Below are 14733 nucleotides of genomic sequence, written 5' to 3'. Positions count from 1 at the left end.
TCAAGATGTTGTACCAGAGTGTTTTGAGTGATGTATTATACAGAGGATTAAAAAATATATATATTTTTGATTACTACTGTATGTTGTTTCGAGTTGCACTTACACTTAATTTTTAATGTAACAGTTTTCCCTGCGTGAGGACTAAATCTGAAAGACATGTACCATTTTGTTTTATTTCCCTCCATTCAAAAGGACTAGGAGAAGGGTTTGTGTGTGTTCAAAAATTTTCGCCCTTAACTGTGGGCGACTAGCTGAAACAGCATTAACCAGGCGGACTAGCTCATTTAATTCAATTAACTTAGCACTGATTAGTTCCTTAATACGAGGGCTTATTTTGGATTAAGTCAAAATTGCATAGTGCACTCGGGCTGAAAAATATTTTCACACATGATTCATTCTTTTTATTCGAAGCAAACACGGCAAGACTTATGACTTTATGCATGCACTCTAGAATTTTCCGCCAGGGCCTCCGGTGTTACAGTAATAAGGAAAATATGATCCACGTTACACCTCTAAAGTCACATAACCGTCAGTGGTCTGTATGATTATCAGAATAAATGAACGAGCTTTAGATTTGTGAAGCGAGAAAATACTTTTTTTTGTCTTTTTGTTCCATCAACGTTTCCCCTCCACCGGATCGTGCTGTAATCGTCTGTGTTTCTCGCTTACTGTGGTGCCACCAATCAGCGAGGGTGAGGCTGCGGGTGATTTTCTCCACATTGTACTGACTAGCTGTTTCTTTTTTTGGCCACTGAAGCAATAGGCAGGCTAAAAGGTGCCATCTGGTACACAAACAGGTGACGGTCCTGTGACCACTTTGGCATTTTTTCAACAAAACAGGATGTGACATGAGTGATTCTGCATTACAAATAAATCTTCCTCATTAAGCTTTTTACATAAGTGCTTTATATCTTAAAGGATAAAGTTTTTAGGTATTTCAGTCTGATTAGCGTCGAATTTGGTCTAAGGCAGAACTTGTGACGGGAATGATCAAAACTGGCATGGACGGACGGCTGAGACAGAAATAGTTTATTAAGATTTAATTTAACCACCACACCGAGTGTACTCGGGGATCCACGTGGATTATTTGTAGTGAGCTAGTAAGGAGACCCAAATGACTTTTCATCTTCTCGTCTCGCCTGTAAAGGATGCAGCGGAATATGAACATATTGCGATGCAGGCATTTATGAAAGATGTCTGTCTTCAGACTTTTTTATAAGCAAACCTATCAGTTATGAAGGGATGAGGTTGGGGTGAGACACACGGAGAGCGCAAGGGAGCGAGAGATAAAAAGCCAATTCACTTCAGCTATAATTCGGAAAAGTTTGAAGGGCTTTACTTCTATTTTGACCAACGTTTCAATCCACGCTGAATCCAAAAGATGTGCGCAATCCGTGAAGGCGCCGTGCCCTGCCTTTTTAACGCTTCGTCTCGGGTTGGTGCGCAGGAATTTCACAGACCCTTTTAAGTCTCGCTTTCACATTCAACTTTATTTACAATTCTAATTAACTATACTGCTGCTTCATGGGAATTCATACGACTATCGTTCTATATCCGTTATTTTATTTTCCATATTATAAAGTGATGCATGTCTGTGTAACTGGGTCAGTCCTGCCCATGTTTTACTGACACTGCGGTAGGACTCTGGATACAAACAAGTCAGGCGACAGGTGAATATGGACTACATGATAATAATTAACTAAATGTACAGTTGTGCATGAAAGTTTGCATAACTTAGGAGAATTTTAAGAAAACATGAGTGAGAAGGCAAAACAAATGCATTTCATATGGGATAATCATGTAAAACATGACAAAGAAAATTAGAAAATAATCCTTGTTCAAAAGTTTGCATACCTTTAGTTCTTAATATCGTGTATTGCCCCCTTTAGCACCAACGATGGCGTGCAGTCTATTGTAATAAAATGTCCTTAATTCTCCAAGGTCGTACAGCTGCCCATTTCTCTTAACAAAATCTCTCCAGTTCCCGTAATTTTTTTGGTTGTCTTGCATTGAACTGCACATTTGAAATTTCCCCAAAGACACAGGACTCTGTAATGGCCACGCCAGAACATTCACGTTTTTCTGTTAAGCTATTGAAGGGACAAACTTGTCTTCGTGCTTTGGATCATAGTCATGTTGGAACATCCAAGAGCGTCCCATGCGCAGCTATCATGCTTCAGAGAATGCAAATTGTCTGCCAGTGTTTTTGGATAACATGCTATGTTCATCTTGCCATCGATTTTGACTAATTTCCCCTGTGCCACTGGAACTCACACAGCCCCAAAACATAAGAGATCCACCACCATGTTTTACAGCGGGGACGGTGTACTTTTCACTCCTCTCCAAACATAAAGTACAATTTTGGTCTCATCGCTCCCAATGATTCCAGAAGCTGTGAGGCGTGTCTATGTGCTGCCTGGTGTACTATAAACAGGCCTTTTTGTGGCATGGGCGCAGTAACTGCTTTCTCTAGCAACTCGACCACGCAGGTCATTTGTGTTCAAATACCACAAAAACCTCACTGTAACCAGCACTGTTGATTGTTGAACCATTTTTTCTGATAACGTTCGAATACTTTCCCGTGAAAATCCTAAAAGCAAAAATTTTCCAGCTGATGGTTGACTTTTGAACTTTTTCTCAGTCGGCGATTGAGGATGTTTCAGTTCCACTGTATACTCTGCCTTTTTACTCTCAACCCGTGTCTCGTCACCAGTAATGATTCTCTTTAAGAAACTTACTTAGAGTATCGGTCCAAATTGTGTTTGCGGATATCCGAACGCTTCTGTTTACACCCTTCTTTCGTGCAAATTGAAAGTGGAGCATCCATTTTTTCCTCGCGCCGCATTTATGAATAAACTGATGTAACCGTTCACACCTGCACAGCAGTGACTGAGGAGACGGAAGCCTTAAACGGAAAGCGCTGATCAGAGAGAGCAGGCGACTGAAGTTTTAATATTGCCTCCAGTGCGGATAATTTTTGACTCAACTCTTGTATATTACAACAGTAATAAAATCCAAGCAAAAGTATGTTTTTTTTCCTATCTAAACACAACTAAAAAACTGCGGTTTTAGTCGTAATTGATGAATTTGTCACTTTGCTGCATTTTACACAAAAAATAAAGCGGATCTTAGTGTTTAGGAGACGTTTAAAAATATCTTTTGACTGTCTTGGAAATTTACTCAGGAAGTGAACAGTCGCCTGTGGCTTGGCAGTGTGAAGGCAGAGTGAAATAAGGTGGCGATTAGCACTTACACAGTGGACTCCAGCTTGGAGACCTGCTCTTAGTCTCTCTCTCTCTCTCTCTTTCACTTTCACTTACGTCCTCTTGTTAAAGAACACAGTGTTCTCTATGGGGAGATAAAGACATGAAGGTACACCTGAGGCTTTAAGAGCAATCTCTCTCTTTCTCCCTCTCTCTCTCTCTCACTTACACAAAGTGGCTTATAAGCTTATGAAAACCCACACATGAAGAATGACACTAGAATATGCCCATGTTGAAAAAGCCTCCCTCGAGATTAGAAGCAATCTTTTCGGCTTCTCAGCACACCTACAATCGGCATGTGCAGCCCGGTGCAGAAATCCCTCACCTAAATGCAAATTACACGCTGACGCCCACCCTGACGCCCACCCTAGACAACAGGCGATAAACAACACACTGAAAGGACAGCACTTCTTTCGTTTCAAGTCCCGCTTATGCAAAGAGGGTCACAAGTAACTGGTTATTATTAGTTATAGCAACTAATCATAAGTCATCAGTAATTATGACTAATAATGCTTTTTCTTCGCAACAAAAGAACTTTCTAAACTCATTCCTGCTTTAATGAACTAATTCTGAGTGGTTGGCTGTAATTTTAAGTGACAGGTGCATGAAAAGGGGTTTATATGATTTAAACATTCATACATAATGCATACATACACACTGGTGGCCAAAAGCATTAAGACATTAATTGTGCACAAAAAAAAAACGGCGATTTCACCACTTAGTTTTGGCTGAAAATTCTGCTATTGAGACGAGGACTTTGTTTCTGAGGCTGAACCGAGCAGGGATAAATTGAGCGAGTATTGCAGGTGTCTTTTTGAGTTTATACGCATCCGGATACAGCTGGATTTGAACAATTAAAGGACTTAAGGACTAAAGGACTTCAAATGTTGATTTGTGTATTCCATAAAATAACAAATTACTCTCATTATCGTAATTGACAAAATAGTTGAAACATCAAATTTCTTCTGACTGCACTGTATATGCATGTCAACATACACAAATCCAGAAAATAATATGCTCATCTTAAAAAAAAACAAAAAAACAAAACCAGACGGGTGTGTAGAGCTCGTTACCTGAAGGCGATCTGTAGATGGGCGAGTGTGTGACGTGGCTTGGGCTGCGGTACAGAGGCCCGTGGAACGCTCGGTCTTCGTAAATGGGTCCGATATGGCGGTCCGGACTCACGGTGGAGCGTGGATCTGCTCCGTGATGACTGTGTTGACTTGAGAAGGATGATCGCAGACCTGCGGAGTACAATTGGGAAGACGGAATAAGGAATAGGATTCTAATACGCTTCACGCTTATATAGTCTGCATGCGGCTTTGCGTTGTTTGAACACGAATAAGAAGATTTGATGAGGTAGGGACCTTATAGTGCGAATAATACTGACTTTACAGATCCTGGGGGAAGTGCTCAAGGAAGCTGAAAGGCTTTTTAAGACAATTTTATTATCTGTCCTACACACATGTGAGAGTTAGGTTTAAAGCCTTGGCTATGAAGAAATTCAGAGAAAACAGTGGCGCATGTGTTCCTGACCACAAACGAAAACCATTTAGCCTTAAACTCTCATTATACAGTACAGGTCTTGAGTAATAAATATATCTGCAGGACAATGATGAAGCGCAGAAACAAAAATATATATTTGAAGTTTGTCTGGACTCTACGCTAAAACCTACACAAAAGTGAAAACAAAAGTAACTTAATTCAAAGTTCTCTTAAATCATAAAGACATTTTGCTCTGCGGCCTCAGACTTTTTTTTTCATTTACTGCATATAGAAAGTAGATGTGTGCACTTTTAATCCCCTTTTTCTGGAAAAAATTCTTATGCATGAGAAAGAAAGAAATCTTCCGAGTGTGTTTTAGGGGAGATGGTTTAGTGAAGTAGCTCACCACTAAAGTCACTTTGATGCGTAGTAAGGGACATGGGGAAATCAATCCTGGTCTCGTCTGCCACAGGAAAACCCAGATGAGGTCATGCATATTACTGCAGTTTAAATTATAGCCCTGCATATTTATGAACTCGGAGCAAAAAGCTGGGTTTGCATTTTTTTTTTTTTCGAAAGTGATGGAGAGAATCTGTGCATGAAGCAAATCGAGTCTAGGTTTATGACTGTGTGCAGCAGACGCAACACTCTGCGTGTGTGTTCATTTTCCAGGGGGATACTGCGCATCGGTACAGCTCTGTGTTCATGCATTCGGTCCAGATGTGAGACAGAGCTCAGAGGGATGTGAGTAAAACCACAGCAGGCGGTTAGCGGTGCCTGCAAAAACACACACACACACACACTCTCAAAATGAAAGTCAATTAATTAAAATGAAAGTTTACTGAACTGAGACGCAAGTGCCACTCTGCCTGACGCAGATAACTGTGTGTTCTAAGGCTGTTAAAAGCTAAATTCACTGTTCATACACTCTGCGCTCCAAGGAGACTGGAAGTGTGTGTATATATATTAGGTATAGGGTGAAGAATATACCATGGGTTTCAGATTGAAAACGAAATAACAGTTTTTCAGCAGAATTTCAACCTTTCCTTTTCTAACAGTTACATCTAGAAGTGGTAAAGATGTAGCACATTACATTTTATCCAGCTGGTTTCCAAGTGAACTAGTGGACCTATTATGAACAAAATCCAAACGTTTGGATGAGTCTCCGGTGTGTGTAGAGACACAAGAAAAACCTCTCCCTGCTTTTTCTCCCCCCGTTTTTGCATTGGCTTAGACTTTCCCTTTAATTCTCATGTGACCTCATATAAGTGTCTCAGCAATAGCTCATTTACATAGACACAGTGCATTTGGAGGTGAAGTAAAATAAAGGGAAAATCTTTATCTGATAGGTATAACACCTGGATCATTAACACACACACACACACACTTTGGAGAAGCTTGGTGTTAACTTATTAAGAAGGAAGTAACGTATGGGACCTTTAATACTTGTTTGCATTTGACTTGCTGGCGATAACGTCATCATCAAGGTGGCACAAAATTCGTCTCACGTGATGCTTGTCCACACTTGGACCACAGCTTCTTTTTTTTTTTTTGGTGGGCTTTCATCCCAGTTCTCTGGTCTTTATGTCGGTTCATCCTTTTCAACAATTAATACAGACTTCGCAGGCAAACCCAGCACTTAAACTGAGAAAAGCCCATCACAGCTTTTAATGGTTTAAATGATCGATCTAACAGGGCACCTGTCAGTCACGTAAATTTTTTATTTTTTATTTTTTTTACTGGGGAAGTGGGTGGGTTCAAACAAAAGGTGCCATGTTCGGAGCTGTTTATCATGTCTAAAGGTAAATATCAGTAGATTAAAGCCTAAATTCTGCTTCGTCATTGCAGTATTTTTAAGGGAAACTGTATGATTCCATTTTTTTTACAAAGTTAATAAAATTTCAATTGTACAACGTTTTTTTGTTTGTTTGTTTAATAAAAAATTTTTAAACACTATGTGGGCTCTGCAAGACAATTACATTGAACCTTGGGTAGTAAGCAAATAAAGTGAACAAAGATGCATTTAATGTTTGGCCCATATGTGAGATTTGGGCATCACATAAACTAAAGATGGTGGACTTCTACCGACACAAGCTAAATATCAGTGACAAGATAGCATTACTGTAGATGAATAATACATCAAAAAGTATGTCAGTTTATAATACAGTAGTGTAATAAGCAGGATGATGAGACAGGACATCATCTCATTGTGGGCTCATCCAGTCTTACACAGTCTGTGTACACAGTCTTACAAAAGTGAGTGTATAAAAACCCAAGCTGTCAGGATCATCACAGGAATATTCATAATCAAACAGTAACACACACTGACAACAAACTGGCAGAAATCACTAAACATACAATGAACACTCGGAAGCAAAGACATCAGGGCTTCATGACTCAATAAACACTACAAGGTATAAAGAAATTAATCTAGTAATAATTCAAAATAAGTGAAGCGAGTGTGGAAGAACTATCATTACCATGGAAACCATGACGTACAGAGGACTTGGATACATTCAGTCCTTCTTAACTTAAAAAAAAAAAAAAATCACTGTGTGACAAACGTTTTTGTGGGTTGTGTGATTCAAATGCAGAGTGTAATGTTACTGCTAATATTCTCGCTGCAGCAGTATGAAATTATAGGCTCTTCAATATCAGATTGCACTGGAATACTTATGTTAAGCACATGCGCACACACATCTCTGAAGATGTTTTTTCCATGCAATCTTACCAAAGACTTGGAAACCCTGGAAAATCTAAAGAGAGAGAGAGAGAGAGAGAGAGCGAGCGCAGCAGGACAAACTGTCTCATGGATAATCGACTTTAGGACAGGGTGAGCAAATGAGAAAAGAGGGATGGAGAAAGCAGGACAGAGAGAGCGCTAGAGCATGAAAAAGACAAAGGGCATGAGAAAGTGTGTGTGTGTATGTGAGAGAGAGAGAGAGAGAGAGAAAGAGAGAGAGAGAGAGAGAAAGAGCGAGCAAGAGAGACTTTCATGCTGTTTTGACCATGTGGTCATCCACACATCACTCACTTCAGCTCAAGAAGTTGAAGCAAAACTTACAGAACCCTTTAGAAATATCCCATAAACCATCTTTACTCATGGTTTAATATTGCTAATCCTTACAATATGTTCTAGAATGTTAATCCTACTATGACATGTTTTGTGATGGTATAAACCCTGTTTTAAAATTTTAATCCAACAGCATGGTCTATATTGTTTTTTTATTCCAACACCTTGGCCTTGAATTTTAATCTAATATCCTGGTCAGGATCTCCAGGCTTGAAGGGTCGATGTCCGGTATAGTTTGCTGAAACGCAGCTGACTCAAGTAATTACCAGGTTCAGTGGGTTTTTATAATGCTTAGCTGTTGGTGAATTACAAACAATTACGGACTGGACTGGGGTCGCGGAACCGTGGTCTTGAATGTTAATCCAACATCCTGTTCTAGAATGTTATTCCTACAACACAGTCTAGAGTGTTATTTTAACATCATGCTTTTATTATGTTAATCCTTCACTACAATCTACATTTAGGCATTTGGAAGACGCCCTTATCTAGAGCAACTTATTTATTTTTTTATCTTATTACACAACTGAGCAGTTGAGGGTTAAGGGCCTCGGCTTAAGGGCCCAACAGTGGCAACTTGATGGTCATGTGGTTTGAACCTGGGACCTTCTGAACCGCAGTCCAATGCCTCAACCACCGAGTTACCCCTGACCCGGTAACATTTTAATCTAGAACGTTAATCCAATATCCTTTGCTAGAATGTTAATCCTACAACATGGCCTAGAAAAGTTAATCCAACACCCTGGTCCAGAACGCTTTAGAATGTCCTTTACATGTCTCAGACAGCTTTTCTGTCTACTGAGATTAAGTTTCACTGAAGCTTCTACAACCTCATCTAGGAAAATACACCCATGCTGTGGTGGAAACTCAGATTGGCCTCATAAATGCTGAAGATAACAGTATACGAGTCACGACCACCCCGACCATTTACTAGATCACACTCCAAGGCTCTCAGACCACAAATCTAATCTTCACCTAAGGACTCGATACACTTTCGCTGAGATTTTTTTTATGATACCACTTTAGATCCTTCCCTTCAAAAGTTAGTTTGTTTTCCCTTAAAGCCGTTCGACAAGAAAATGCTGTATAAAGCATGTCAGAAAGGTGTTGGACCTCTGAGAGCCACCAGAAGTATTAATGTTTGCTGCACAACTGAATCTCAGCACCGTTTTTCCATCTAAAGTATTTTTCAGTGATGATGGTGGTCGTGGTGGAGAGCATCGTTACTTCAATATTCTAAGTTCTGGCTATTCCCTGGCCAAAGCTTTATGACTTGTGTCATTTTTTTCCTTGTCAAACTATTCAGTAAACCTTGTGTGGGAGCGGAGTCATCTCGGAGAGGTTAAAACCAGTGAAACAAAGTTTTAGTTTTAATATTTTTTTTCAACCGTATTTATGTGAATACGCTTAAAACAAACAGTTTGTAATGAAATGTGGACTCCCGCATATATATATATATATATATATATATATATATATATATATATATATATATATATATATATATATATAAATCTCTGTGGAAAAGCACAGCAAAGCACTCTGGAACTTAAAGTCATACTGGTACAAGTGCACTATAACACTTAAAATTTTGCATGCTCACACCACATGGGTCATGGGGCATCTGAGTCTAATGATCTGGCTCAAAGGAGAAAGTTTAGCCACTGGCAGGGCAGTGCACCGCTGCTGTGCCTAATAAATCCTCATTTGGCCCGGCTTCATTAGTTATTACCGAAGGCTCTGCTGATGGTTCCTGGCAGAATTCTCCTGGCACAAAAGACCCAGTAAACGAATGCACACACTTAACTAGATGCAGCTGACTGGCATTTGTTTAAAGACAGACACAGATTTTGGCCTTTAAACAAAAGAGAAACGCAATGTAAAGCTTATGGCAGCCTGGGGTTTTCGCTTCCCACACACATACTAGAAACCCTGCAGGATGTGCAGCGAGCATCCAAAAAAATTTGAATCAGATCATAATATCATACTAATCTGTGCAGAAGAGTTTTGTATCTGTGCAAATTCCAAACACCAGAAGTGAACAACATGACAAGGCATATTTCTCCCTGAGCTACATTCACTGAGGAAAAATGGAGGTGACAGTCGACTGCCAATAATCCAATCAGTGGTAATAACCCAGTCTGAAGAGAGATGGATAGAGAAAGAGAGAGAGAGAGAGAGAAGGGCGAGATCAGTGGGGAAAAAATTTAAGAAACTGAAAAAAAAAAGAATAAAAAATAAGTTTTGATGTGAATGGAGAGAGGAAACATAAGGGAAAGGAAGGAAAAGAAAGACAATATAGCAAATAAAAATTAGAGACAGCAAGCAAAAATAAAATGTGAGTAACAAATAAAAGAATGAGAAAGAAAAAGAAATTGAAAGAAGAAGCAAAGTGAAGAAAGCCTGTCTGATTCATCATGTACAGCAGTAAAAGACCTTGGTGTGATTATTGATTCCTTCATTTTATGTAGATTCTTTCATGTAGATAATATTACAAGGATAGCATTCTTGCCAAGATATGAAATATTAGTGTCACTACATGATGGTCTACTATAATGCCTAACTGTCTGGATGTTCTACAAGATCCATAAACAATAGAGATGGTGGGAAGAGAAACCGTTTCAGTCATTTATCGTGATTGTGTGGCAATTCACATATTGTCTAACAGACTCCAAAAATAACTTTTTTGAAAAAACTATTTTTAATTTATACATGTTTGCATTGTAATTTATATATGTAAAACATTGCAATCCCTCTACAATCCTACAGGTGGCGCACACTAAACTATTTACACATTGGCAGGCAGTGTCGGGAGAGCGAATTTTTTTTTTTTAAGAACTTTTTTTTTTTTTTTTTAATAAAATCTATCTATCCGTCATCGCCCAAATAAGGATAGATTCCCTGCTGAGTCTGGTTCCTTTCAAGGTTTTTTCCTATTGGTATCTTAGGGAGTTTCTTTTGCCAACTTTGTCTGCTCATCGAGGACAAACTGATTATTATGATTTATACATTTCCTCACAATAGAACATCAATGGCTAAGTGGTAGTTTTCTCGCCTACCAAGCAGGAGGCCCAAGTTCGATTCCCACCCAATGTCCAAACCCCAACCAGTGGATGCAGTGTCGTTCCTAAGACTGGATAAAAATGCAACGGTTGCTCTAGGCGTAAAACTTGTGCCAAGTCGTTGTGCAGATCAACTGATGATGTCCACTGTGGCGATGAGCAGCTGAAAGACTAACGACGACATTTCCACACACTTTCAAATTTTGTTTCCATATGTTTTTCTGTAAAGCTGCTTTGGGACAATTCCCACACTTAATTCTTTTTTTTTCTTTATAAACTGCATTTGAATTGAAGAAAGGAAAAGGAAAGAAAAAAGAAATCAAGGAAAAGGGAAAAAGAGGGGAAAACTAATTGGAATGGGGGAGGAAAAGAAAAAGATGTCAAAGCAAAGGAAAATTAAAGATAGCAAGGAATAAGTGTGAGTAGAAAGAAAAAGAAAGAAAGAACTGTGTGTTAAAGAAGAAAGAATGGAAAGGAAGGAAAGAAATGGAAAAAAGTGAAATTAAATAAAGAAAAAAGGATAAGAACAGCAAGCAGGATTTTTAGGAAGCAAAAAGAAAGAAAGAAAGAAAGGAAGAAAGAAAGACTGATGTATGAGATTTAGTGACTGTGTGTGCGCGGGCACAGTTGGGTTGCCATACGCTTAGTTTTCACATCCGATTTGTCAGCAGCCCTTAATAAATCACAATGAATCAGCACAAAGTCAGTGACCCATTGTCCATCAGCAAGGAGCCATCTCTCCTTCTCTTACACACACACACACACACACGATCAAGGAAGATACAGCAAAGTAAAGCTGAAGCTATGGAGACAAGGCGAGCTTTGTCAGCTTTGTCTGTGTATTGAAAGCGGTAACTGTCAGAGGTTTAATCGCTACTGACGAAGCAATAAGAAAAAAGACTCGGTGCAAACACACGAGTGTTTTACAATTTCCTCTGTGCACTGATGTGTACCATGTGACACACACGCTATACAGAGAAACAACCGACGAGAACGGATGACTTGTCTCTGTGAAAAACCTAATGAAGGTGGATGAGGGACAAAAAAATATATATTAATATCCCTTTTAGGAAAGACTGATGGAGGGACAAATGGAACGACTGCACATGCATGAATATACCAACACACACAAACACACATACACTTAAACACAAATAAAAGACTGAGTGAAACAACATCAAGAAGGTAAGACGTTTTCACCTGGAACGTCGTCAATCAAGGCGTCTGGTGAGATCCAAGTGCAGCACGGGGGACACACACAAAAAAAACATTTCAGACTTTATCTGTCAGTCAATGTCTTGGCAGTAGTTTGGGATTCGATACATGAGCATGCACATCAAGCTGTCGTAAAAGCATGAGGTCAGAAATGAGGATTAATCAAAATGTCAAAAACATAAGAAAAAAAAAGTTTGAATCCATTCAAATGCGTTCAATCTGGTCCCTTCACACACAGCAGCAAGAAATCATCTCAGAGCTGTAACCCGTCCGTGAACTCTCCTGTGTGGGTTTTACACTCCTAACTGGAGGTCAGGACCCCTGGAACAATGTGCACTCTGAGACCAGGACCAAGGGAGTGAAGAAACTACACCAGGGTCCAGTTTAATAAAAAATCCACCACATTTTCATTTTCCTGGTTTAAACCTGGCAGTGCACAGAGCTGCAGCTAACATCTGTAAAAGTCAAACAATCTTTTAGAATGGTCTGGATAAGCAATTAACTGAAACAAGGGAACAGTTATCTGTAAATGCATAGCCATTAATCACCAGCTGTAAATCTAAATTCTGTTTTGATTCACATTAGTGCTGCGGACTACATACCACCACACACTATCACCTGATTGGGAGAATCAACTGATCATACATTTGTCCAATCGTCTCCTCACTGCATTAATTGGACCAGAAAGTCTGATTGATATCTTCAGATTTTGTTTTTCTCTCAAAATCTATGAAATCTCTTTGCTTTCTTCCTATGACCTTCTTTCAGGCTGCAATCAGAGCATCTGCTACAGCTGTGATTATTCAAATAAGAAAAATCTAGGGTCGGTGAATTATGGAAAAAAAGTTCCCCTTCCAACTGCGATTATCAAATACTGCATCTGGTTTATATCCATCAGCTGATGATCTCCGTTATACAGTTTTAAGCTACATCACTGATACCGGAGAACTAAACACAGCGAGACTACCAGGTGAGACTGAGGAGGAAGAGGAGGAGGAGGAGCTTCTTCCCAGAGGTGATACGGTTTCTCGATAAAAACGCCACACAGGACAAACCACATTTATGGACATTATAGACACTTATGGACATTACATCTATACATTCAAGCATATTTGCACTCTCCCCGGACATTTCTATTTAAATTCTATTTTACAACAAAAGTTTTCTATATTTGTACAGCAAAAGATCCTCTCATATTTCGTTCCTATCCTCTATAGCTATATTTTCCATAGCAAAAAAAATTTCTATATGTTATTTTTTTTTTTATTTCTAATTAATAATCTTTTTTTAAGGTCATGGGCGGTCGTATAAGCATTTCACTGCATATCGTACTGTATGACTATGTATGTGACAGAGAAAATTTTAATTAGAGGTTTACACCCCCAGGCTCATAGTGCCATACATATATATATATATATCAAATAAAGCTATTACAGGTTACTATAGCAACCTGTACAAGTTTACAGCATATACATAAATACTGTACACTGTAAAATTATGCTGTGAGGAAATTGGTGAGGATAACAAAAACCATCCAGATCGATCTGACGACTTCATGCTGACAGGGAGGCTGTTACTATAGCAACATGTATAAGTTTGCAGCATAATTTTACAGTGTAGAGTATATATGTATATGCTGTAAACTTGTACAGGTTGCTATAGTAACCTGTGATAGCTTTCTTCTGTTGTACATTCTGATATTCTTTTCTGCTCATTATGTTTGTAAAGTGTGATTATTTGACTAAAAATCACAGCCTTCCTGTCCGCATGAAGTCATCAGATCGATCTGGATGGTTTTTGTTATCCTCACCGATCTGTATAATCTCTGCCTGAGGAGAGCAGGAATGCTTAATCCAGCCCACATGTAGAGCGACTTACATTTAACTCTATCATCTGAGCAGTTGCGGGTTAAGATACCCAACAGTAACAATGTGGTAGGGCTGGGGTTTGAACCTGTGACCTTCTGATCAGTAGTCCAACTCCTTGACCACTTGAACTACCCCGTACTGTTCCTCGTTTGAAGACACTAAGATGAAATTTTCCCCATTCTGATGATTAAGATGTTAATATACAGTATAACTAAAACTCTTGACGACCTGTATCTGTACGATTTTATGCATAATGCTGCTGCCACATGAATGGCTGATTGGATATAGCTGCATGAATGAGTCTGGTGTACAGATGTTACAATTAGTGCTGAGTATTTACTTATGTAAATTCACATACCCTATCAACAAAGCAGAACAAATTGGATCTGGGGAAGTAAAAAAACTAAATAAATTGTGAATTAACTGTATAAATTACGGCTATGTTTAAGAGTGCAGCAAGAGAGTATTTACTCACACATGGTGACTAATTTAAACAGCTGTGTGGCAGTAAGAAAATCACTAATCAGGAAAAAAAAAATAGAGGACGGACGTTAACCCTGTTGAAAGTCTTCGGGATGTGCAGCAGACGGCTTTATGAAGTGTTTAGACTCTGCTGTCATCACCATAAGATCTTGGCCATGCAAGTCTAATTAATAAAACTCTGGACTGAAATAAATGTTGTGACGTGACATGAAGGTTGTTGACAATGCCACAGCAAATATGCACTTCAGTCTAAAGGCGGTACGACGACATTTAAGTCTGCGCCTTAT

At 39.1% G+C, this 14733-nt stretch overlaps 1 protein-coding gene across 8 annotated transcripts in view; it reads right to left on the bottom strand.

The window, feature by feature from the left end:
• LOC128524047 (plakophilin-4-like) overlaps window positions 1-14733 on the bottom strand; it is a 137231-nt gene that overhangs the window by 28812 nt on the left and 93686 nt on the right. For all 8 annotated transcript variants that reach the window (XM_053496332.1, XM_053496331.1, XM_053496333.1 and 5 more), the window contains one exon: window positions 4337-4507. In XM_053496332.1, coding sequence (XP_053352307.1) covers window positions 4337-4507 — 171 coding nt within the window. The remainder of the gene's footprint in view (window positions 1-4336; window positions 4508-14733) is intronic.

This window comes from Clarias gariepinus, chromosome 5 (genome assembly GCF_024256425.1).
Source record: "Clarias gariepinus isolate MV-2021 ecotype Netherlands chromosome 5, CGAR_prim_01v2, whole genome shotgun sequence".
In the NCBI taxonomy this organism is placed as follows: Eukaryota; Metazoa; Chordata; class Actinopteri; order Siluriformes; family Clariidae; genus Clarias; species Clarias gariepinus.
Note: the sequence above shows the minus strand (reverse complement) of the source record. Positions and strands in the feature narration are given on the sequence as shown.